At 38.3% G+C, this 27,136-nt stretch overlaps 1 protein-coding gene across 1 annotated transcript in view; it reads left to right on the top strand.

Moving 5' to 3' along the window:
* Positions 1–440: 440 nt before the first annotated feature.
* Positions 441–27,136, top strand: part of LOC122554373 (E3 ubiquitin-protein ligase RNF170-like) — a 43,221-nt gene continuing 16,525 nt past the window's right edge. Inside the window, exons 1-4 of the mRNA XM_087990356.1 lie at positions 441–479; positions 6,557–6,638; positions 14,746–14,840; positions 16,449–16,557. Of these exons, the coding sequence (XP_087846482.1) occupies positions 441–479; positions 6,557–6,638; positions 14,746–14,840; positions 16,449–16,557 (325 nt within the window). The remainder of the gene's footprint in view (positions 480–6,556; positions 6,639–14,745; positions 14,841–16,448; positions 16,558–27,136) is intronic.

Raw genomic sequence — 27,136 nt, forward strand, 5'->3', positions numbered from 1 at the left:
ATAGTTACAAAGGGACGAGACAGTGTTTCAAACAAACAGTCTGTTATAAAACAAGTAACATTTATGCAAACATATATCTTTATATACAGTGTGCTGTCACCCATGTCAACAAGTGCGCTCAAAAGGTTTTTTACTTTCCTTCCCACTACATCTCAGTGTAGTTCCAGCTTGTGCAGATGGAGTGGAGGGGAGCTACCTGGCAGTAGAGTCCTTTGGCCTTGGACGCATTATTTCTTGGGCTAGTTGCAGAGCTGTCATCCTTAGGAGCTCACCAGCTTATGCTGCCAAATGTTCTAAACAAGACACTCCCACCAAGGTCAGGATCTGAGCTTTGAAATTCCAGTCCTTGTCTGTGTGCAAATTGGCCAATCTGATATGGGCGCCAGAGTTGCTGGGTAGCTGGTGAATGGAACATTGTTAAAGGAATAGTTAGTGAAAGTATGGGCCTAAAATCAGACAAGAGAGCACCATTGGGGCAGGTAAGTTCATGAGGTGAGTTCAATGAGATACGGCAAGAGATTTCACCACATCTTTTGGCAAGAAACCCTCCAATGAAACTGGACAAAACTGACCTTTATCCAAAAGATGTAAGATTCAGCCCATGAGCCTGAATCTAAATCCCTGCAAATGGATGAATTTTCTGTGGGTTATAATTTCACCCAAGCATTCTACAACTAACTCAGAAATAATGTAAACAAAATATGTAGCCATGCCATTGCATTATGTCTATTGGTTTTATAGCTGAATCATTTTGTTTGGGATAATGCAAGTGAGAAGATTCTGAGAATATTTTAAAAGTTGAGTTTGTAATAGCTATTGAATTAAATATTTTCTAACTAAGTTTGGCAGTTCAGCAGATTTGGCTTTGAAGTAGTTGCAATTAGACATACAGTTTGTGGTTGATTTTTATGAAGGCAAATCACATGTCTGAAACATTTGTTTACTTTCTTACAAAACACCTTTAGTAGGACTTCCAAAAGATAATATAATGGAAACTGTTCAGGAGTCATCTTGAACTATATCAGAGTGTTCAACATGCCTATGTCAAATGATTTTAGGTCAATAGCCGACAATATTTGTTTAAACCAACTTTATAAATCTCAGTAACCTTCATAAAAGTTGCTCAAGTTTGTTCTGCACCATGTATTATCATCATGTTATTAAAGGGAAAGAAATAACAGAAAATATTATGCAATCCTGCCATGTGTTGCTATCTTTTAATGTAAATGTGTTCTGATTTTATATTGATTCCTAACTTATGTTGCTAACATTCAAACGTTATTTTGTAATAAAAGCATTAAATCTTATAGTATGAATAAATAATTCTAAAAAACATTTCCTAATCTTTCACATCAGTTTGCGATACCGTGTTCTCATAGGAAATTTGCATATTAGTAGAAACTGAAAATTGCCGTAAAATAGTTCAACATAAATTTAACATTTAGACAAAATATACATAGTGTTATCAGCTATGGTTTTGTTCAGCACAAAATTAAAGTTTCCTCAGTTGAATACATGCTTCCAAATCAACATTAGGGAATGAAAATTCTCTATTCATCAGTATGGTTTATCCATGCTACTCTGTCTCCTGAAATTTGTGAATATCTGTAAACTATAACAGCAAATCATATAGAGGGAAATCACCTCTACAGCCGACAGTAAGAAAGGGAGTTTATGAAATAGGGTGATGAATTGGGAAATAAGTTACTAAATACAATTTTCAAAAATTAATTAAAAAGGATGAAGTTATAAAGAGTCAGACTGATATGTTTAGTCCATTTTTTAAAATAGAATTGCAACAAAACAATTGTAATTTAAGGAAATTTACCAAGCAGCTTAGTTAGACATTGAATCAGAAATAGTGCATTAATATTATTATTTGAAACACAAAGTATTATTAAGGAAGTGGAAGCCACCTCAGATACCAAGCAATGAGGAATGAGTACTGGTCCATCAGATGGTAGTCTCATCTGAGTATCATAATGAAATTTAATGAGTGGCTCTTAAAATTATAATTTTTGGCCAGAGTTATATAAATATGCAATTATATTTTGCCAGACATACAGTAAATGTGAAGTAGTTGGAAAACCCTAATTATCAAGTACACCTAAATCTTTAATTCAGAAGGCAGCTTTGGAAGAACCACTTAGCAGAGTCTTAATAAGTGTGTAGCACTCCCACATAAAACCAGGACTGGGAATCAATGTATTTTAATGATTGTATATGCTTTCACAAGATTTCCTGAAACAGTGCCTTTTGTATAAATTACTGTAAAAATATTAGCAAAAATGTTTGTTCAATTTTTTTTAACAAGGTATGGATTAACAAAGTAATACAATCATATCTTACATTAAATCTTAAGTTATAAATATTGGAAAAAATCATGACTAATTGCAAAATAAAAATTTACATCTTTAACTTCTCACCCACAATCTCAAAGTATTCGAAAGATGGCATCAAACTTCGAAGACTATGATTAGAACTTATTGTTAAGATTGTTCCAATGATTGGGTATATAAGGAAGTTTAATGATTAATTTCTCATATTTCTGGAGATATGACTTATTTTAACAAGTGTGGGAGGGAATCCTTGGAGTGATATTAGGAATTTATTTCCATTGAGAACATTTTACAAGTGGACAGAGGAAGCATTATGGAGCATTTATTTGCTCTCAGTTAGAAGAATCAGGAATTTCTTTTTTGCTTACATGAAAAACCAATAGCTTAGAAACTGAGAAGTACTGCTTATAGTTAGATGCATGAAACAGTTTCTCCTGGAGAAATGGAATAGTTCAGGAAAGTTAGGAAATAGGTTTACTCAGAGTAAGGATTTTATCTGAAAGCTCCAGACCATATACATATTCGAATAAAGCCTTGACAGTATTACTTGAAGCTAATAAATTTTAAGGTCAAGTATGTGATTAATTTTCAAAAAGCACTACCAAATTCTCAAGAACAGGAATTGAGATAAACTGTAAAATCAAAACTAAAGATATGATAGGGAAGGAAATTCTCTCTGCTCTTTGAGTCCTGTAAAATGACGATGTTGTGATAGATGGGATTGTATTTTTGTGATTTGACATTGTTCAAATTGTGTTCTTTGTAAATAGTTTGGCTTTCCTATTTTATCTGAATTTCTTTTGCGTAATAAACTTCCATTTTATTATTAAATCCAAATCTATAGCATTGCATGTTTGTATTGCAGTGAAAGATGATTTGTTAAATAAAAATAACGATATTTTAAGCCAGAGTTCCATGTGGGATCTGACTTGTCCATTAATAATATCAGCTGGGATTATAATACTCTCTATATCCCTTTGCAGACTCTATCTCCACATGGCAACTTGGTTTTCCACATGTACATCTCTATGAAACTATGACACTAATATCTTAGTGTGAACAGCAAATTTAGTTATCATACATTTGGTCCCATTGTCAAAAGCATTGTTACAGATTGTAAATCACTAACAATCTGGCACTGATCCCTGTGGAATTCTAGTTACAACTTGCCAATCCAAAAGAAAAATCCATTTAACCCCACTCTCATGTCCTATTAGCTAACTAATCCTTTAGTATGATGTTCCCCTTACATCATGTGTTACTATTTTGTGTGACAATCTCTGATGTGGTATGTTATTAAATGCCTTTTTAAAATCCAAATACTTCAAATCTATCCACAATTAATGTCATCACCACATCAAAATAATCTAATAGATTAATTAACTGTTCCGGAAACTAAGGAATTTAGGAAGATTACAGCCAATGCATCTATTATCAGTGCCATCACTTCTCTTAAGATGCTGGGGCTATAGGCCACACAGCTCTGAAGACTTTTCAGCCTTTGAGTTCAGTAATTTTCTTAGCAGCTTTTCCATGGTAAAGCTAATTATTCTAAATTCATCCTTCTCTAACAGCTCTTGGTTTTCAATTTTATTTAAAGCCACACTTTTGGAAAGATGTAAGAAATTGGAGAGGGTGCAGAAATTGTTCGTGAGAACAGTATCACAGGTGAGGAACTTCATTTAAGTAATTAAATAACAGAATTTGGGACTTTATTGCTTAATGAAGAGAAATTTGCAAGATATTTGATAGAGGTATTCTTGAGGAGTATGGACAGAGTTAGTAGGGAAGAACTGATCCCAAAGGTGGAAGGAGATGAAAAGGACACACATTTAAGATAAATGGCAAAACGAGCAACGATGACATGAAAAAGTACATGCATGGTAATGAGGAGAAGCAGGGCAATAGCACTAGGTAAGTTAGTCACTTGGAGATTGGTTGCAAATATAATAGGCCAAAGTTCCCTTCTTCTGTACTGCAACAATTCTACAATTCTATATAAAAATACATGCTGTTGCAGCAAAAAATTGACAAGAATTACTATAATGGGCATGACACAAAGTGCCCTGTTAGTTTTGTTCCTGCATGCCTCAGCTCAAAAATGATCTTTCACTAAGTTGCTTGAAGAGTGATCCATTACAAGGACATTAGAACATCTGCAACATTGTGAATAATAGGACAAATAGTATATTTCTTAAATGATGAGATTAAAGGATTAAGAGGACTGGGGGGTTGTCAATTACTGTGGGAAAATATGTCTTCAACTTTTTAATTAAAATATAAAATAGTTTGCTTTGGAAAAGGAACTGGTACAATAGCAACAGTATTGCACTGTCAAGGAGTAAGAAGCTTGCTAGTGTCATTCAGTCTGGAGCACTTTCAGGGAAAAAAAGGACTTCCAGTTTGTGGAATAAGTAGTCAATTTTTGAATACAGCAAGGGAAAACTTGATTTGTCGGAAGCTTACTTTGTCCTGCTTTGTGACTCCTCTCAGCAAGTGTATGAGCTGAAAACCCTCAACAAAATGCATCTTTTCTACTTGGGAAGAATTCCTGAAGAGAATTTTCTTGGAAACTACCACATCATCTCCATTAAAGGGAATTGAGCCAGCTGCAACTGTTCTGGAGAGACACAGAACACATTTTGGATAATTTGTAACTTTTCCTTTTTTACAAGCTTAACCCTGTACTTCAAAGTTACCACTCAGAAAAGTCTTTTTGTTTTCCCTCAGACTTTGTTTTGATTTCTTAGAAGGTTTACATTTATTCACTCAAGTGATGTGAATGTTGCTGGCTTGACTAGCATTTATTGCCTATCTTAATTGTCCTGGAGAAAGTGTTGGTGAACTATCTTGTAGAACCACTTTATTCCTTGGGGTATAGGATTTCCCATAGTACAGTTAGGAAGGTAGTTTCAGGATCCTAATTCAGCAACAGTGAAGGAATTACAATAAAGGTCTAAGTCAGCATGATTTGTGGCTTGGAGGGAAATTTGCAAATGGTGGTGTGCCTGTGCCTCTACTGTCCATGTCCTTCTCAGTGGTAGAAGTCGTGAGTTTGAAAGGCCCTGTCAGAAGAACCTTGTTAATTTACTGCAGTGCATCTTGTAGATGGCACACTGCTGCCGCTGTGCTTTGGTGGTGAAAATAGTGCATGGAATTCCAATCAAGCAGGTTTCTTTGTTGTGGATGGTGTCATGTTTCTTCAGTACAGTTGGAGCTGCACTATCCTGCAAATGAAGACACTCATGACTTGTATTTTGTAGATGGTGGCGAGACGAGAGCAAATTATTTTGTCACAGAATTCTGAGCCTCTGAACTGCTCTTGTAGCCAGAATATTTTTATATCCAATTCAGTTTCTGGCTAATAGTAAGACCTGGGGTACTAACACTGTGAGATGCAGTGATGGTAATGCCATTGAACATCAAGGGCTAATGGTTAAATTCTCTCTTGTTTGAAATGGTCATCACCTGGCACTTGCGTGACTCCACATTTATAGGCTCTTATCAGCTCAAGCCTTGCTGCATTTGGAGTTGGTACCTTCAGTATCTGAGGGGTCATAAATGGTGTTAAACACTGTGCAATCATCAGTGATCATTCCCACTTCCAACCTTATAGCAGACGGAAAGGTGTATATATATGTATAAATTATATGTTTGTCGTACAAACTGTTTCTGATTAAACATTGCATTATTGTTTAGGTTTATATTTTTGGAAGAAATCTGTTATTTGTTATTGACTAAAAAATCCTGGCTGATTTGTTCATAATATTGAAGCTGATACATTTCTGATCCTCATACTTAGATAATTGGCCATATCAACAGCCTGGTTAACTTTAATTCTTGTTGTAACCGAAGAAACTCGGAAAGAAAGAGTGCCCCTCCAACCTCAGTCTTAATGTCTGATTAACTCAAAGGTTTATCTGTATGATGGTTTTTGTTCAAAATACCATCATGTCACTTTCAATGCTGGAGTTAAACTTTGAACAGGGGTCCTGTCAGTTATTAACCACAGAAGCAGAATTCATTTTTTTTTTGTGGAATGAAAACATCTAATGTTTCTAGCTTGAAACATCCTTTTGAAAATGGAACTAGTATTTTGCATTCTTAGATTTATTTATTTATTAATTGTTAGGTTTGTTAATGTTTAACTCATATGATTTGATTTGTCATTTCAATTTTGAAGAGAAACACGCTCATATGATTGTATGTAATATAAGAGATCACAGATCTTTCACCAAACACACACCACTCCAGGATGTTACCAGAACACTACCTCGGTCCTGGTCGTACAGGAACAAGGTAAGAACTGAGATTCCTCTGAGTAATGATAGAAAGTAAAACAAGATATCAATTTTCTGTTAATGTTTTGCCGAATCTTCCTAATTCCGTGCAAGGCTAAGTGTATTCTGCTACCTTCCTTGTTTACTTATATCCTTTAACAAATTTTAGAAACAAACTATGTATATGAGACTATCACAATTGTCTCATATTCATACTGTCTCTTTTGAGTGCAATTTAAACATATCATCTTGTTTGCCCACCTCCCTATTCAAAGGAACAACTTGTGTTTAAATCCAATACAAGGATTGTGCTGTGCTTAAACAAGGGAGACTACAATAAAATGAGGGAGGACTAAAGTAGATTGGAAAGACTTTATAATGGGATAGTTGACAAGCATTGGAGGACTTTCAAAGTGATTTTTCAAAGTGCTCAGCAAAAGTATATTCTAGTGAAAAGGAAGGACTAGAAGAAAAGGGATAATCTGTGAAAGATGTCTAAGGAAATAAGGGAAACTGTCAAATTGAAAGAGAAGGCATAAAAAGTGGCCAAGAACAGCAGGAAACTAGAAGACTGGGAAAACTTTAAAGGTTAACAGAAAGCCACAAAAAGAGCTATAAGGAAAAATAAGACAGAACATGAGAAAAACTAGCACAGACTATAAAGACAGATACCAAAAGTTTCTTTAAATATATAAAATGAAAAGGAGTGGTGAAAGTAAATGTTGGTGCTTTAGAGGATGACAAGGGGCATTTAGGCATGGGATATGATGAAATGGCCGAGGCATTGAACAGGTATTTTGTATTGGTCTTCACAGTGAAGGACACTAATAACATGTCAGTAATTGACAAAGAGACAAAGGTAGGTGAGGACCTGGAATTAATTATTATTATGGAAGAGGTAGTGTTGGGCAAGCTAATGGAGCTAAGGATAGATAAGTCTCCCAGGGTATTAAGAGAGATGGTGGGAGAAAAAGCAAGTGCACTTGTGGTAATTTTCCAAAATTCGCTGGACTCTGGGGCATTTCCAGCAGATTGGAAAACAACAAGTGTGATGTTGGTTAGTTTAACCTCTGTAGTGTCAAAGATACTTGACTCTATTATCAAGGAAGAAATAGCAGTGCACCTAGATAGAAATTGTCCTATTGGGCAGATGCAGCATGGGTTGATGAAGGGCAGGTTATGCTTAACAAATCTTTTGGAATTCAATGAAGACATTACGAGTAAGGTGGATAACGGGGACACAGTGGATGTGGTGTACCTAGATTTCCAAAAGGCCTTCAATAAGGAGCTGCACAAGAGGCTGCTGCATAAGATAAAGATGCATGGTGTTACTGGTAAAGTATTAGCATGGATAGAGGTTGGTTGACTAACAAGAAACAAAGAGGGGGGATAAATGAGTGCTATTCTGGCTGGCAATCAGTACCTAGTGGTGTGCCTCAGGGTTCAATGTTGGGACTGCAATTATTCACAATTTACCTAGATGATTTGGAGTTGGGGACCATGTGTAGTGTGTCAAAGTTTGCAGAGGACACTAAGATGAGTGGCAGAGCAAAGACTGCAGAGGACTGTGAAACTTTGCACAGGAACATCAATAAGCAAGTGGGCAAATGGAATACAATGTTAATAAATGTGAGGTCATGCATTCTGGTAAGAGTAACAGTAAAAAGGATTATTAGTTGAATGGCAAAACGTTTCAGCATGCTGCTATGCAAAGGGACCTCCGTGTCCTTGTGCATGAATCACAGAAAGTTGGACTGCAATATAACAAGTAATTAGGAAGGCAAATGGAATTTTATCCTTCATTGCTCAAGGAATTGAGTTTAAAAGCAGAGAGGTTATGTTGCGGTTGTATAGGATGCTGATGAGGACACACCTGGAGTACTGTGTGCAGTTTTGGTCTCCTTACTTGAGAAAGGATATACTAGCACTAGAAGGAATGCAAAGGAGGTTCACTAGGTTGATTCCTGAGTTGAGGGTGTTGACTTATGAGGAGAGACTGAATAGACTGGGATTATATTCATTGGAATTTAGTAGAATGAGGGGGGATCTTATAGACACATATAAGATTATGAAGGGAATAGATCAGATAGAAGTCCAGAGGATGGTTCCATTGGTAGGTGAAACCAGGAGCTAGCCTCAAGATTAGAGGGAGCAGATTTAGGACTGAACTGGGAAGGAAATTCTTCACCAGATAGTTGTGAATCTATGGAATTCCCTGCCCAGTGAAGTAGTTGACGCTACTTCAGTAAATGTTTTTAGAATTAAGATAATTTTTAACAATAAAAGGAATTAAAGGATATGGTGAGAGTGCACATAAGTTAATCTGAGTCCACAAAAAGATCAGCCATGATCTTATTGAATGGAGGAACAGACTTGAAGGGCTAGATGGCCTACTCCTGCTCCTAGTTCTTATGTTTACACCTTTCACACCTCTGGGTGTCCAAAAATAGTTTGCAACCAATGAAACAACTTTGAAATGTACTTATAATGGAAATGGAAGAAATGTGGCAGCCAGAGATGAGGGCCTTTGTTAGATTTTTACAGAATCACCTTGCTGCATTATTTAGATTCGGGTCAAGGAAGACCAAAGAAGCCAATGGAAATCCATCTTCACCTCTCGACCACTAACTTTCTGGGCTCTGACTTCATTTGAGTTTTTGGTCCTGATTCCCCTTGTGCAGCTCCACATGAGATTGACTATTAAGCTTTAAGTCAGTGAACTTGCTTTTATAGGGTGCATTTGGTGAATGAACAACTCTCATTTATATTTCAAAATGTTGTTTAAAACATCTAATGTATTGGATCTGCTTTACATTTAATTTGCTCAGGCTACCTCACATTGTTGTAAATAACTTACATCATCCTACATAACTTTTATCAGTAAAGATTTCATTTTTGACAATTAAAAATGAATGGTGACAAAATAATTCTGAATACCTGAGAGAGAAATAGACAACTGTATTGTCTTTGCTTTGCTCGCATTTCTTATAACTTATTCCGAAACATAATCTATATCACAACTCATTAGCATAAAAGGTGTTTGCTAAGTGTGACTGCATTCTTCAAGGTATCAATCAATCATTTGAATATACAGTAATATATTCTGTTTACTGTTACGTGCTGTCAGTTGCATTGCAACTGCAACCTGTTTTTTCTTGTCATGTTTGTAGTAGGTACTTGCAAATTTCATTGTGATCACATGCTTGCCAATAACTCCTGCTAGCTGATTGTTCTGATTTAAAATGGCTAATCACCACTTTCTTTCATTTTAATTCTTAAGCTGTAAACAAATCTGAATGGCCTCTGATGGCATATCGAATAGAAAATACAGGTGGGGGGTGTGCGGCAGGGTAGAGTTGGATAAGGTGCCAAGATGGTTGAGATAAGGGTAGAAATTGTAAGAGGTGGAGATGGGGGTTAGAGAGCTAAGTATGGAGTTGGTTAACAATTACACAGGTGTTGGCTATGTATTTAATAGTCTAACTTTTCCAAGTGACTTTTTAACTAATTAAAATGGTCCATACTCTCCAGTTGTAATGGAGACTTTTGGAGGGTTCTAGGTCTTGACGAATTGCCTAGTGGAATCTTCAACTTGTGAGGCAATTCCTTTGGACTGTTATATAATGGAGATTCTGCAGAGATCTCCAGTGTAATTCTCATCTACTCTGGAAAGATGGCTCTATGGCTAGTGGAAAATATGGACCACTTGTTCGACTCAACTCATTTTGAACTGGCCTAGCAAAAAGCCACTCATTTATGGGAGATTAGAGAAGTTACCAATGTTCTTTTCATTCATTCACAAGAAATGGGTGTATTACATTAGACTTCCTGATTACCTGCTGCACCCGTGTGCTAGCTTTTTGCATTTCATGTACAGGTTAACCCAAATCATTTTGTGTTGCAGCTTTCTGCATCTTTTCTCCCTGGTGTTTTTCCCCACAGGCAACTTGATCGAAGTATACAAGGTTCTGAAAGGTCTTGACATCCTTGGTAAGGATGTTTCCTCTAGTGGGAGAATTTAGGACTAAGGGTCACTTTTTAAAAAAAGGTTGTCCATTGAAGGTAGAGCTAAATAGGATTTTTTCTCTCTCTCAGAAAGTCATGAGTCTTTGGAATTTTCTTCCTTAAAAGGCCACAAAAAGTAGAGTTCCTAAATATTTTTAAGCAGACTAGCATGAGGCTGGAAGAGCACAGCAAGCCAGGCAGCATCAGTAGGTGGAGAAGGCTGGTGTTTTTTGGTATAACCTTTCTTCAGGAATGGAGGTGGGGATAGAGGGAGTTGCAGATAAGGCGGGCGGGGGGGGGGGGGCGGTGGGCAGGCGAAGGGTTTTCGATGGGGAGAGGGGCAGATTGGTGAGGCGGTGATAGGTGAACACAGGTGATAAGTACAACCTGGTAGGTCGATGGGAGGGACGAATCCTGTTGGTAGCTGGAAAGAGGGGTCTGTCAGAGGGATGGAAGGGAGGAGGCGGGACTGGAAAGGGAGTTAGGGGATGGGTGGGAAGGTTATTAAACATTTTTAAGGCAAGGTCAGATGGATTCCTGACAAGCAAGCCAGAGCAATGCTATTGAAGCTAGGTGGGCTTGTGAATAGCAGATCAGACATGGTATTATTGAATGGCAGTGGAAGTTTGAGCAGCCTGGAAGTCTATTCCTGCTCCTAATGCATGTTAAGCAGGACCATTTGGAGTACAAATGATTGCAGAATCAATCAATATATTTTGATTGGGTGGAGGGGAAGCTGGGCAAGCAAAGGGGATAAGGAAAGGGAAGTTACAATGGCAGCTTTAGATGTATAAAGATGGGAGGAGGATTGAGCAAAGCATAAATGCTGACACAGACTGCTTGGGTCCAATTGCCTGTCTCTGTGCCTGATGTCCTATGTCATCTTTGGTAATCCCCTGAAGTGGGCAGGAAGTTTAAAATACTGGTGCCAGCTACCACATTGGTTTCTAGATGCTGTTCCTGAACGACAATGTTCAGCAGGCTGAAGAGGATGGCAGGACAGTGATCACATTTACCTCCCCATTGAAAAATGTAAAAGTAATTACACAATTGCTTAGAGCAGTATGGAGGGGGAGGGGAGGATTTTGAAGGGGTGTACGTATTTCAGCACAGTACATTCATTTCACAAAGGATGTGGACTTGCAGGAACAGTAGGCCTGGGTCTTGCCTCCAGTCGTGGATTCCTCACTTGAAATAATTGCATATATGTCACCATCAAGTCACCAAGGAACACATCTATCAACTGGAAGGATTTCAATCCCCAACTGGCCTATGACTATACGTCAGGTGTGATATTGCCTTCCTAGATACTATCATGACTTATTAATGTTCTGCCAGTAAAGGTTACCTCAGAACTTCACATCAATCACAAAATGCCAAGATGGATCCCTGGGGACAAAATATATCCCTTGAAATCCCTTGAATACTCACCCCTACATGGAAGTCCAGATTGAGGCACAGGTATTCCTATGATATCTTAGCAAATGGTTTATGCATAGTATTATAAGAGTACAACACAGAAACAGATAATTTGACTCCAGTTTTTACTGGCAGTTACACTCAACATTATTCCCCTCCCAAGCTCTCTTTTTAATTCACACTGATAGTATATCCTTCTATTCTTTTCTTTCAAATGTGCTTAGCTACCTCTCCACATGAATGCATCTATGTTATTCATTTCATAGAATCATTGAATTTTACAGAAGATCATTTGACCCATCTATACCAGGTCCTGAAAGAGCAACCCAGCTTGTCCCACTCTCCAGACTTATCTCTGTAGCCCTCTCACGTCATCACTTTCAATATATATCCAGCTCTCTTTTGTAACCTCCTTTGGAATCCATCTCCAGACGAGTGCTATTTTATATCGAATGAATTTTACGTTTAACACTAATCTAGAAGTTTTAAAATAATTAATTAATGTGCCTTAAATCATGTCCAGGAAATATGAAAGTCTCTTTCCCCTTCCTTTCCAAGATCAAATGCAGTACACGGCTCCTGAGATTTTCACTTACATGAAATAAATCAGGGGTCAATAAAATGGGTTTACTTATCCAGCAACAGTGTTAGGTTCTTCTCCTGAAGACAAGACTTGATGCCACTCACATTCCAGGCAATGTTTGCTAATGTCAAGACTAATGATCAGTGTCACAGTGCAGTAAAAGTTCCACACTGAAAAGACTCAAAGATCAAATATTTGATTTTTAATAATTAGCAGGAGTCATAGTTAATTAGTAATTTTAGTCCTAACTGACAGTTCTTTGAGATTGCAATTTACTCGATTGCAGCATCAACAAACAAAACTTATAAGCCATGAAAGGAATTGGATTTATTTGGGCTTGGGCATAATATCTTCACTGACATTATGGGTAGCATATTCAATTAAAATCAGGATATTTTACAGAAGAATGAAATTGCTTCTGGAGATATATTTGGCCTATTGAAAAGTGGGTCTTTTTCCCTTAAACTAAATCTGCTAGAAATTAAAAATGCAAACAAATGAAAGCCGCTAATTTGTTTCCTTCATCTTTGGAAGACTGAACACCAGACTGCCAGTCAGTTTAGCAGAAAAGAAGGAGGCTGGAAGAACACAGCAAGCCAGGCAACATCAGGAGGTGCAGAAGGTGACATTTCGGGTGTAACCCTTCTTCAGTTTAGAACATTGTTAGAAGGGGATTTAGGATCCTTGGCTTTATCAGTAGAGCCAAAAGCAGGTACAGAAGCAAGGATTTTATGAAACTTATCTAAAGCTCATATGACATAAATTTATGTTTATGTCATATGTTTATTTACCCTTTTGACACTGAAATTGTTTTGTCCTTTTTAAGCCTTTCAATACCCCGCATGATCTATTACATCACAATCAAATTTCATTTTAACCCTCGACTCTTTTTACTTTATCAAAGCTCCTCGTCTCTGGTAACATCCTAGTGTATCACTTCTGTATTGCATCTAATGTCTTCATACCCTTCCATAATCGTGAAATTAAACACAATAATCCAGCTGGGGTCGGACTAGAGATTTAGGTAAATTTCATAAAATCCTTGCTTCTGTACCTGCTTTTGGCTCTACTGATAAAGCCAAGGATCCTAAATCCCCTTCTAACAATGTTCTAAACTGAAGAAGGGTTACACCCGAAATGTCACCTTCTGCACCTCCTGATGTTGCCTGGTTTGCTATGTTCTTCCAGCCTCCTGCTTGTCTACGAAACTTATACTGCACGTTCAAAGATTTATGTACAGCCACCCTAATATCTCTTTGTTCCTGCACTTCCATTGCAATGGTACCATTTAGTTTCTATTAATGTGATTGAGCTATGAATGTTGGTTAAGTTCTGACGAGATCTCTTTTGTACTTTTAACATCAGTTTGAAAGGACGAATGGAGCTTCAGTTCAACAGCTCAAAAAAATCTTTTCAAAATTTGAGTGACGAGTTTTAAGGAGTGATTGCAAGGTCAAAATAAAGATTGAGAATGAAACTTAAAATGCAGAGGTTAATATTTGTAAGCACTATCAATGTCTCTTCACTGTTGGGTTACAATTTTCAAACTGGGTGAAAGTGAGGACTGCAGATGCCGAAGATCAGAGTCGAGAGTGTAGCGCTGGAAAAGCACAACAGGTCAGGCAACATCCAAGGAGCAGGAGAGTCAATGTTTCGGGCAAAAACCATTCATCAGGATCCAATGAATGGGTAACATCACTTCCTGTGATAAGAGGAACATGAAAGAATAGCCTTTGTATTGAAGAAATTCAACACAAAAAACATTGCATGTCATTTAGTTATGCATAGAGAGTGAATTTTCACAAAACTGACACATAGCTAATTCAGAAAAGCAGAAATAGTGACATTATCACCTTATTGATATACCTTTAATTCAACTCTCTTATCACTTATTTACCATGTCTGCCCACCTATATAATATTTCTATCTGGATTGGATAAGAGAGGCAAAGACAGGACTGTTAAACTAGGGTAGTCATATATCATTTATGACAGGTAGTTCTGGTCTTATTTTAAATGAAAAATTTAATTTCTGAATTTAAAAGTTCCTCAAAGTTCTGAATGTTTAAATTGCAAATTGTGAAATAAGCTTTTACTTATAACAGGAGGTTTTGTTACAGCTCCTGTGCTAACTGAATCAGCGAGCAAACTCTATAAAGCTGACCTTACTTCACTTTCGTCCTTCAGATTCGACCAAACCAACGATAACAGAAAGGTAAAAGGTCTGAACAATCAATATCTGGGTCAGCCAAAGGACAACCATCACAAGAATTCCTTTTTTAAAAAAAAAACTTATTCTTTCACAGGACATGGGCAATGCTGGCTGAGCCAGTAGGTATTGGCCATGCCTAAACATCCTTGAGAAGATGAATTATGTTCTTCAACCACCACCATCCATGTGGTAGAGGGGCCACCTTCAGTATTATTAGAAGAGATTTCCAAGATTTTATACCAGAGACAGTTTAGGAATGGTGAAATGGTTCAAGTCAGGAGAAGCTGAACTAGGGAGAAGTTGCAAGACATTTTCCTCACATGAAGTCTTATCTAATTATAAATTACACTGAACTTAGACTTTGTGGCATTAATCACCAATGTTCAAGAGGAATAGCTCATGTCTGTTTCAACTTAAGATCAATATATGTTTCCACTAATTTAGTCCAACATGAATTCCATTTTTTTTTGTGAGACAGGATCTTAGGAATTTTCCAGTGGTGGACATAGAAGCTGAAAAAGCCTGAAAATACCAGCAGCAGCCAGCATGCTGATTTCCTGAACCCGTTCCTTGTGCTGATTATCTTTGTTGAAATGGGTTTCAGGCAGCAGGGCTATCTCCCCCTCATCCAAACTCACGTTTAGGCTGGTTAAGTATTTGTTTAAGGTCTAGAACTTTTGCGTTAGCTTTTAGTTTCCTGCACCAGCAGGGGAGGGAGGCTATTTAACCTGCCTGCAGGTGTCCTCCTGATGGCTAGAACATAGAACATTACAGCGCAGTACAGGCCCTTCAGCCCTCGATCTTGCGCTGATCTGTGAAAATAATCTAAAGCCCATCTAACCAACACTATTGTATTATCATCCATATGTTTATCCAATGACCATTTAAATTCCCTTAATGTTGGCAGGTCCACTACTGTTGCAGGCAGGGAAGGGTTAGTGAGACTGCCTCTAAATTCCACCAACAACCCAGAACTGTACCTGCCTAAAGGCTGTAACTGGGATTGGAGGTGGGGTAAATTGAGCTTGGAGCTGCGGTCACACTTTTTAACTGATCTTTGAAACTTCTTCGGTGCATATCTTCTTCTTGAGGGGGTCTTGGTGATTTCACAACTGTCTAGGTAGTGCCAATCTCTCCCAATGGGGCTGTATGTTACTCCACTTCTGGGATTTAATTGGGTCTTCTGCCTCAGGAGATTTTCCACAATCTTTAATAGGAGGGAGATTCAGAGGATGGCTTTTTAATTGACCATCTCTGAACAGGTCGCAGAGGATCCAGACACCATCAGATTTAGAACCCTCATTTGGCATCAAACCAAATCATCATCATCTTTTAAGCTGATGATTCCATTTATTATGTCAGCGAAAGTCATCTATGGCAGTAAACATATTTGCATTAAACTTTATTAAAATTAACAGCCAATTTAACGTAGAGGAAGACTGAGTAAAATACAGAAAGTATCATATCTAATCTTTGAGACTCATAGGCCGTATACTTATAAAAATTCATAGTTACTAGCAAAGGTAAGTTATATATTAAATATTTATAAGATAATCACATAATAAAATTAATAATTAACAATTCTGAAATATTTCTTATGTTTCATTCCAGGAATTGCAAACTTGTTCTAAAATGAATTTCCACGGTGAGCAACTTTGTCCAATTTGTCTCCAGGTGCCCACATTTCCTGTGCAAACTAACTGTGGCCACTTGCTTTGTGGTAGGTTTGACCAAGTGAAGGTGCTTACACTGCTTTGTACTGAGATGTACTTCTTAAGGGTAAGATTGTTTCATTCTTCTCTAATTAGATCTACCAATGGTTCATACAAATCTTATCAAGTTACTAGATATTCAATCACAGTGCCTGTCCCTCCCAAAGTCTTTTTGAAATTAAAGTGCGAGACATGCACTTGCTGTACCCTCAAAAATATTAAACCAAATCCAACCACCCTGAGTTCTTTGCTCATTGGTGATCTGAAATGATTTTAAACAACTCATGCATTCCTCCCTTAGCGTGCAGTTTCATTGTGGTGTACTGCAAAAGCTGCCAATGGAAATACAGAGTCATAGAGATGTAGAGCATGGGAACAGACTCTTCGGTCCAACTCGTCCATGCCGACCACATATCCCACCCCAATATAGTCCCACCTGCCAGTACCTGCCCCATATCCCTCCAAACCCTTCCTATTCACATACCTATCCAGATACCTTTTAAATGTTGCAGTTGTACGAGCCTCCACCACTTTCTGCAGCTCATTCCATACATGTATCACCCAGTGTGAAAATGTTGCCCCTTAGGGCTCTTTCCCCTCTCACCCTAAACCTATGCCCTCTAGTTCTGGACTCCCTCACCCCAGGGAAAACACTTTGTCTATTTATCCTATCCATGCCCCTCATGATTTTATAAACCTCTATAAGGTCATCCCTCAGTCTGCAATGCTCCAGGGAAAAAACCCCAGCCTATTCAGCCTCTCCCTATAGCTCAAATCCTCCAACTCTGGAAACACCTTTATAAATCTTTTCTGAACCCTTTCAAATTTCACAACATCTCTCCGATAGGAAGGAGACCAGAACTGCATGCAATATTCCAACAGTGGCCTAACCAATGTCCTGTACAGCCGCAACATGACCTCCCAACTCCTGTACCCAATATTCTGACCAATAAAGGAAAGCATACCAAATGCCTTCTTCACTATCCTACATACCTGCAACTCCACTTTCAAGGAGCTATGAACCTGCACTCCAAGGTCTCTTTGTTCAGCAACACTCCCTGGGACCTTACCATTCAATGTATAAGTCCTGCTAGGATTTGCTTTTCCAAAATGCAGCACCTCGCATTTATCTAAATTAAACACCATCTGCCACCTCTCAGCCCATTGGCCCATCTGATCAAGATCCCGTTGTAATCTGAGGTAACCTTCTTCGCTGTCCACTACACCTCCAATTTTGGTGTCATCAGCAAACTTACTAATTATACCTCTTATGCTCACATCCAAATCATTTATATAAATGAAGAAAAGTAGTGGATTCAGCACCAATCCTTGCGGTACTCCACAGGTCACCAGCCTCCAGTCTGAAAAACAACCCTCTGTCTTCTACCTTTGAGCAAGTTCTGTATTCAAATGGTGAGTTCTCCCTATTTTCCATGAGATCTAACCTTGCTAATCAGTCTCTCATGGGAAACCTTGTCGAAAGCATACTGAAGTCCATATAAATCACGTCTACTGATCTGTCCTCATCAATCCTCTTTGTTACTTCTTCAAAAAATTCAATCAAGTTTGTGAGACATGATTTCTCATGCATCTCGCCATGTTGACTAGGCCTAATCAATCCTTGCCTTTCCAAATACATGTACATTCTGTCCCTCAGGTTCCACTCTAACAATTTGCCCACCACTGAGGTCAGGCTCACTGGTCTGTAGTTCCCTGGCTTGTCCTTACCACCTTTCCTGAACAGTGGCAAACATTTGCCAACCTCCAGTCTTCTGGCACCTCACCTGTAACTATCGCTAATATAAGTATCTCAGTAAGAGGCCCAGCAATAACTTCCTTATTTTCCCACAAAGGTCTAGGGTACACCTGAACAGGTCCTGGGGATTTATCCACTTATGTGTTTCAAGACATCCAGCACTTTCTCCTCTGTAATATGGACATTTTTCAAGATGTCACCATCTATTTCCTTACATTCTATGTCTTCCATATCCGTTTCCACATTAAATACTAATGCAAAATACTTGTTTAGTATCTCCCTCATCTCCTGCAGCTCCACACAAAGGCCGCCTTTGCTGATCTTTGAGGGGCGCTATTCTCTCCCTAGTTACCCTTTTGTCCTTAATGTATTTGTAAAAACCCTTTGGATTCTCATTAACTCTATTTGCCAAAGCTATCTCATGTCCCCTTTTTGCCTTCCTGATTTCTCCTACTGCCTTTATACTCTAAGGATTCACTCGATCTATCCTGTCTATACTTGACATATGCTTCCTTCTTTTTCTTAATCAAAACCTCAATTTCTTTAGTCATCCAGCATTCCCTATACCTACCAGCCTTTCCTTTCACCCTAAAAGGAATATACTTTCTCTGGATTCTCGTTATCCCATTTCTGAAGTCTTCCCATTTTCCAGCCATCCCTTTACCTGCAAACATCTGCACCCAATCAGCTTTTGAAAGTTTTTGCCTAATAGTGTCAAAATTGGCCTTCCTCCAATTTAGAACTTCAACTTTTAGATCTAGTCTATCTTTTTCCATCATTATTTTAAAACTAACAGAATTATGGTCACTGGCCCCAAAGTGCTCCCCCACTGACACCTCAGTCACCTGCCCCGCCTTATTTTCCAAGAGTAGGTAGAATCGTACACCTTCTCATAGGTACATTCACATACTGAATCAGAAAATATTCTTGTATATGCTTAACAAATTCCTCTCCATCTAAACACATAACACTATGGCTAAGTTAAAATCCCCTACCATAACCACCCTATTATTCTTACAGATAACTGAGATCTCCTTACAAATTTGTTTCTCAATTTCTCTCTGACTATTAGAGGGTCTATAATACAATCCCAATAAAGAGATCATGCCTTTCTTATTTCTTTGTTCCACCCAAATAACATCCCTGGATGAAGCCTACTGCACCTGATATTCCCAGGCAGTCTCCCATCCAAGTACTAATCAGGCCCAAGTCTGCTTAGCTTCAGAGAGCAGACAAGACTGGGTGTTTTCAGACTAATCTAGTCCCACCTGTTGGCACTTGGGCCCATATCCCCGTAAAATCTTTCTATTCATAAACATCCAAATGCCTTTTAAGTGTTGTAATTGGTTAAAGACAAGATTAGGCTATACTTGCCGCCTCATGCCAACTTCAAGCAGCATAGTAACATTCATCTCTGTTTATATATCAGGAATGGCCACATGGGTACATATCATGGCATGAGTAAGAAAATTTAGAAAAATATTATCTCCACTCACTTCAATTCCTGAAGAGACTAGGACACAATGATAATAATTCCATTAGCATCAAAAACCCTCTGCTACTTTTTTCCAAGTTGTTACTGTTTTTAAACATAGAAACAAAGAAATTAGGTGCAGTAGTAGGCCATTCAGCTCTACCATTCATTATAATCATGGCTAATTGAAGACTGATAACTGCCCAGGGCATGATAATCGACATCCCAGAGCACTTAAGTACTCTAGGGAATTATTAGCTTTCAATCCCATCAATATCCCCAACATCATTTCCCTAATAATACTGAATACCTTCGGTTTCTCCCTCTCACGAAACTTTGTGTTCCCCAACATTTCTGGTATGTTATTGTTTCTGTGGTCACAAAGGAGAACACCAAAGTGTGTGTTTAGTTTGTTAGCCACTTATATGTTCCCTATTATGAATTCCTGTTTTAGACTGTGAGGGACCTACATTTGGCTTCACCACTTGTTTTCTCTTCACATACTTAGAGATGCTTTTACAGTGCATTTTTAAGTTCTCTGCAAGCTTACTCCAAATTTCTTGCACTCCTTGAGAGTTTGTCTAGTGATCATCAGCAGCCTATTCAACTATTAGAAAAATAGAGCATATTTTCATAATCACTCCCAAATTATTCATCCGAATGAGAACCACTATATCAATATAGCTTGTCTATGAGTTCTAGACTTTGTCTCCATTCCCTAGTTCCAGATTGTTGGATCCATTGGCAAATAGAACTTGGAATTTCAAAATGGTCCTTTTTAAAATTTAATTTCAATATATTGCATTGGGTTTGAAAACACAAGTTCTGAATACACAGCAATGGTCATTTTTGATAATAAAAAACTGCAGCTCAGCAAACCTATCAGATTTAATATTTTGCCATTACTAAAGGAATGTATGGCTACATAAGGTTATAACTTAAATTGCAATACATTATCTACTGTTTAGAAAATACTTGTGCAAGTTTACTGACTGCCGTAATTTTTTTTCTGCATTGCAAAAGAATAGAAAGCTGTGATAGAGTTAGCTGAAGCAGGATTGGAGGAGTCTTGCGTGAAGTATAAATCACTGACATAGACCCAGTTGGGCTAAAGACCAGTTTCTATACATTTTTCCTTTATTTATTCATGGGACGTGACCCAACTAAAATTGTTGACCATCCATAATTGCTCAAAAGGTAGTGGTAAATTAGTTCCTTAAATTGCTATAGTTAATGTGGTGTGGATACACACACAGTGCAGTTAGGATCATAGTTCTAGGATTCTGACCAGGCAACACTGAAGGAATGATATAGTTCCAAGTTAGGATGGAAAGTGGCTCAGAGATAATGGTCTAAGTGGTGGTGTTTCCAGGTATCTGCTGTTCTAGTCATTCTGGATAGAGGAAGTTGCAGGTTTGGAAGATGCCATTAAAATGAGCTTGCCAGATTGTTGCATTACATCTTGAGGATAGTTCATATTGCTGCCACTGTGGATGGGCTGCCAATCAAGGCTGTATTGTCCTGAGATTATTAAGCATTATTGGAGCAGCACTCATCCAGGTAAATAAAGAGCATTTGATCAGATATACATCTTCTATCTTTTAGATGGAGTAATTTTGAGGAGCCAGGAGGCAAGTTACTCAACTTAAGAGTTATCAAATTTTGTCCTGCTCTTGCAGCTGTGGTATTTTGTGGCTGATTGAGTCCAGTTATTGTGTATTGATGACCCTTAGGATGTTCACGGTGGGGGAAATTCAGTGAAGGTAATGCCATTGAATAGGATATGGTTAGATTGTTGACACTTGTGTGGCATGAATATTACTTGGCATTTATAAGCCCAAGACGGAAAGTTGCCCATTTCCTGCTTCATATAGGCACAGATAGCTACAATGGTTGAAGAATTCAGAATGGTGCTGAACATTGTGCAATCATCAGTGATGATCATTCCCCACTTCTCACCTTGCTACCTCCTGTGCTTATTTGTTTAATTATTTGCCAGTATTCTTGATTAGTGCTGCAGAACTTCAACCTGATCCATTGGTTCTGGAATTGCTTTGCTATGTCTATTCCATGCATTTTTGTGGTTTCATTAAAATTTAGCTATGCCTGGTGTTGATCCTGCCATGCTCTCCTACACATTTTTAAAATAAAAGTAGGGTTGATTCTGACAGTAATGATAGAGTGAGACATACGCAGCAGTCAGTCTTTACAGATTTGAATCAATACAATTCTGTTGATGATAGGCCTCAGTGACTCATGGACGCACAATTAAGTTGCTAGATCTGTCTGAATCTATATTATTTAGCATGGTGTAGGACCACACAACATGATGATAGGCATCCTCAGTGTGAAGGCAGAACTTTGTGTCTACAAAGGCACAAGTGAATCTATCAGCTGTGAATACAGGAAACAAACAGTGTACTGCTGAGTAGTACCTCAGAGACACTTACATTCAACTTAGGTTGGTGACATTTTCCTCATGGCTTACATCATGATTGAATTTTTCCTGGGCAAGTGGATGGTTTTGGCGATGAATTTGTCTCCTGCCCCTGTGTAATTTTAGCCCTGTTTGGTATACTATTTGTTAGGTATAGCTTGGTAAATATGAACATATTAGGTTGTTACTTAACTCATCTGATAGACATATCTCCCATTTTTGCACAGGTACGTAGATGTTAGGGAGGAAGATTTTGCAGGGTGAACTGGTCAGCCTGTGCCTTGATTGTTTCCATTGCTTAGGTCAATGTGGGTGTTCTGGCCAGTTTTATTCTTATTTGACTTTTTGTGCAGTTTAATACATTCCAGTCCATGAGTATTCACTGAGCCAACTACAATGAACCAAATGCATTTGCGTATTTCTGCTGAAAATAATCAGTCTTCTGGAGTCCACGTAATGACAATAACTGTTTGTGCTGAATGTAATCGCAGCTGTGCTATTAGCAGTTACTTTCCTGTTGGTAAAACTGCAGCATGCATTTTAATAACAGACATATTGTAATTTAGATTCAAATAACCTTAAATCATTTGGTTTCACTCTTGTCTTTGCCTGTCATCTGAACTCAGAAAAATCACAATTTTATTAACCAATGCACAGCCCTCTCAGCATCCACACCGTGTGCAATTCACTGATGTCAGATAGATTAATTTTTTTGATTAAGTGTAATAATGGAGAAATTTTATTTGAAGGAAAAACCCACAAATTACTTTGTTAACAAAGTTTTGAGCTGTGACAAAACAGGGTTTTTAAATATACTCAAAATATTAAAAAAATTCTGTAATAATCACTGTACATTCATTACAATATCTTACTGAAACGTAGAAAATAAATACTTAAGTGTCAGAAAAAAGGCATCATGGAGCAATTTGTACAAAAACGAGAAAGCTAACTTTTGCGGCAACTGACCACTTTCCCAGGCTCCACAGAAGACAAGAATTTGAAAAGCACTTTTACATAGTATGTCAATCAATCTGAGGAATTTGGCGACTGAAATCATTCACACAGAATTATCCAGGACCTTATGTGCCTGCAAATGAACTCACCTCCTCCCCCTGCTGGTGAATATAATGAGAGACAATAATAGCAGAGCTAAATAAAATCACAACACCAGGTTATAGTCCAACAGGTTTATTTGAAAGCACTAGCTTTTGGAGTGCTGCTCCTTCATCAGGTGGTTGGACAACCTGATAATGCAACATCGTACACATTTATGAAATTGAGAACAACACTATCAGTCAAAGACATTGGATATCCAAAGTAGATGTAGTTCCATTTGGCTGTTGTGACAAATGTTTTAAAATGTTATTATTCTCAAAAATCAAATTACTAAGTCACTTTTTAATTATTAACTATCTGATTATTTTATTAAATGGCATTCCAGGGCAGTGTTAAAATATAATTTCTCCTGTTAAGAAATCATGCTAATAAATTTTCAACAATGATACAAGTGAACAATCATATCAATGTTTTCACATAATATTTGTTTTAATTAGTGCAAACAGCAATTTAAGTAATTTGAAATGAGTTATACTGCTGCAGAATACGTCAGCTTAGTGGTTATGATATTAGGCTGATAATGTACCAGTCATTAGTTCAAATCACATGATTAACTGAGTATATTCAATTTTAAGGAAAATTGATTTGGAAAGCTGCTGGATTATCAGAAAAGCTTGTTTATCATCTCTTCATACACTGCTCAACAACAGATCTGCATGCCTAATTTTAGTACCTATAAATTTCATGTGCACGGCCAAAGTAAGTTTTCTGGTGCTCCAATTGAATTCTCAGGCATTGTTAACATCTGGCATATTGTTTGATATGATAGTGGCAAATGTAAATTGTCAACTTTTAATTTCCATCACCTTTCTTTATCTCTTTATAGTAGTTAACATAATAGTTGAAATATTCCGGCAACCTTTGGAGAAGGATCTCTTGAATTACATCAGTAAGAAAAGTGGAAAATAGGCTGGCAAACTAGAAAGGTTCAGAGACCTAACAGGGGACAATAAATCGCCTCAGGTTTGGGTGGCTTAAATTAAACAGGATTGAAAGTAATATAGCAATATCAGAAAAATTGTTGTCAAAAGAGTTAAGACAATAGGCATATAAAAAGGGAAGAAAGGGCCAGGGAAAGTGTTAAGAGAAAGCAGGACAGAGGCAGATATGGTTAAAAGACACATTCATGGTAAACATGAAACAGTTTTGACACAGACCAAGAGACAAAGAAGATGTACTTTGTGGAAGAGCTGGAGGGCAGTTTCGCAGAAATTGAACACCACCTGATGGCAGTAGTGTTAAGGAAAATGGAACACTTGGAACAGGAAAAAACAAAGGGAGCATATCACCAGGGGTTTGCCAGTGAGAAGTAAAGGTTATCCACTTGGGGAACCAAGGGAGCAAAACAATGTTTCAAACTTCAACCAGTCCAATCCACCAGTGCGCTTAATGTGATGTTCTGCTATATCTCTTGGAGTTGGTAGTTAAAATTCTTTTCGTTTACTCATTATTATCCATTTTGGTTAAAGTATGATAACTGCTGGCTGAAAATGAACATTTGTTGCAACTGACTGAGTTGGGGTAAAAAGAGGGGAGCCAAACCACTATTTCTCACCTAGTTGTAACTAGCTAAATAATAGCAATCATACTACCTAGTAGCTTGGTTATTATTTTATTTGCTCATGGGATATAAATTTCATCAGCAAGGCCATTATTTATTGCCCATCTATAATTCTCTTGTCTAGGTGGTGAACCAAACTTGTTCCACTGTAGTCCATGTAATATAATTACACCCACTGTGGAGTGAGGGAGGGGTTTAAGTATTTTTACAAAATGACAGTAATGGATCAGCAATATAATTGAGGATGATGTGTGACTTTGAAGGAATTGTGTAAGTGCTGATACAGTCCCAGACACCCGCACCATCCAACCCCACCACCCCGAGGCTGAACATTTTACTGCCCCCTCCCATGCCACCAAGCACATACAGGTCATGGGCCTCCTCATTGTCAAACTCTTACCACCCGGCACCTGGAGGAAGAATGCTTCATCTTCTGCCTTGGGACCCTGCAACCACATGGGATCCATGTGGATTTCACCACTTTCCCTCCCCCACCTTATCCCAGTGCCAAGCCTCCAACTCAGCACTGCCCCCTTGACCAGTCCTACCTGTCCATCTTCCTTTCTTCCAACCCATTTGCTCCACCCTCCCCTCCCCATCACTTCCACCTGCACCTCATCTACCTATCACATTCCCAGCTACTTTCACCCGTAGCCCCACGCCCTCCTAGTTGTCTCCCAGCTCCCCATCACCACCACTCCCCCGGCCCAAAAACCTCATTCCTGATTAGATTAGATTAGATTACTTACAGTGTGGAAATAGGCCCTTCGGCCCAACAAGTCCACACCGACCCGCCAAAGCGCAACCCACCCATACCCCTACATTTATCTCTTACCTAACACTACGGACAATTTAGCATGGCCAATTCACCTGACCTGCACATCTTTGGACTGTGGGAGGAAACCGGAGCACCCAGAGGAAACCCACGCAGACACGGGGAGAACGTGCAAACTCCACACAGTCAGTCGCCTGAGTCGGGAATTGAACCCAGGTCTCTGGCGCTGTGAGGCAGCAGTGCTAACCACTGTGCCGCCCACAATGATGAAGAGCTAATGCCCGAAACATCGATACTGCTGCTCCTCGGATTCTGCCTGACCTGCTGTACTTTTCCAGCACCACTCTCTCAACTCTTCTTATTCTTAACCCAATCAAAGAACCATTTTTTACACCTTAGCTTACACATTCACTTTTGTAGACATTTAGTTTTCTCTGAATCAATCCAAAGTGATTTCTTGCTCCTATGGCTTTATTCCTGTCCTGTTTTCTTAGCTGAGTAAATTGTCATCTTAAAATTATCTTTCACAATCAGGTTTCTATCCATTGAGACTCTTCTCTAGCCTAAGCTAGTGATTCTTCAAGTCTAATTTTAACTCAGATGAATTTGGTCTGGTCAATCTGAGTGTGAACTTCCACCACCACTCCTGCATGGTGAATCAGAGATTGTTTTGTGCTTTATCTGCTCCTTATATCTTTCTTGGAAAGTCTGCAACTTTATCTTTTTAATGGCTTCCTCTGTATCCTTCACCTTGACAAATGTATCAAAGTTAGTTCTTCAATATTAGTTGTCCTTGAAAACCTGACTTCCCTCTTTAAAATAAATGGTTTCAAACACAGCTGTTAACAATTTGACATTCTTAAGATTTCTATGGAACTTCAGAGATTCACAGGCCTCACAGTAAACATGCAGGTTACCACTACTGGCTCCAAAAGGAAATATCTTGCATCTTTTATGTTCACAAAGTTACTGTCAGCAGACTTCAGAACAGCTCACGTTACATCCTTGATTTCACCTGCAATGCCCCTGAAAACATAATAATCTCAAACTATACATCTGCCAGTTGTGTAGTGCAAATGTTACTTGCTACTTTTCAGCCCAAACCTGGTCTTGCTGCATTGCGCTATATTATTATTACATTTGAAGTAGATTTCAGCCTGCCTCCTGAAGTATGCAACTGACTTTGCATCATTGTATCAATGCAACATGTTTTGTGCATCTGGAACCTTCATTTTGGATTTGTTGCCAGTTATTGCCAAATTCTTTACTAATTTTATGCTGTTGGCCTAAAACTTCCATGCAAACAGGTTGAAATTGTCTAAAAACGCTTCCCATCAGCCTGATTTAGTTTTGCACTAGATTCTGCAATAAAGAAATAAGAGCAGGAAGAGAATAAATGGCCTATCTATCATGCTCCACCATTCAATATGATCATGGCTGATCTTGTACTTCAACTCCACTTTTCCTG

This window comes from Chiloscyllium plagiosum, unplaced genomic scaffold, assembly GCF_037043375.1.
Source record: "Chiloscyllium plagiosum isolate Xiang-an unplaced genomic scaffold, Cpla_swu_hap1 HiC_scaffold_9, whole genome shotgun sequence".
NCBI lineage: Eukaryota > Metazoa > Chordata > Chondrichthyes > Orectolobiformes > Hemiscylliidae > Chiloscyllium > Chiloscyllium plagiosum.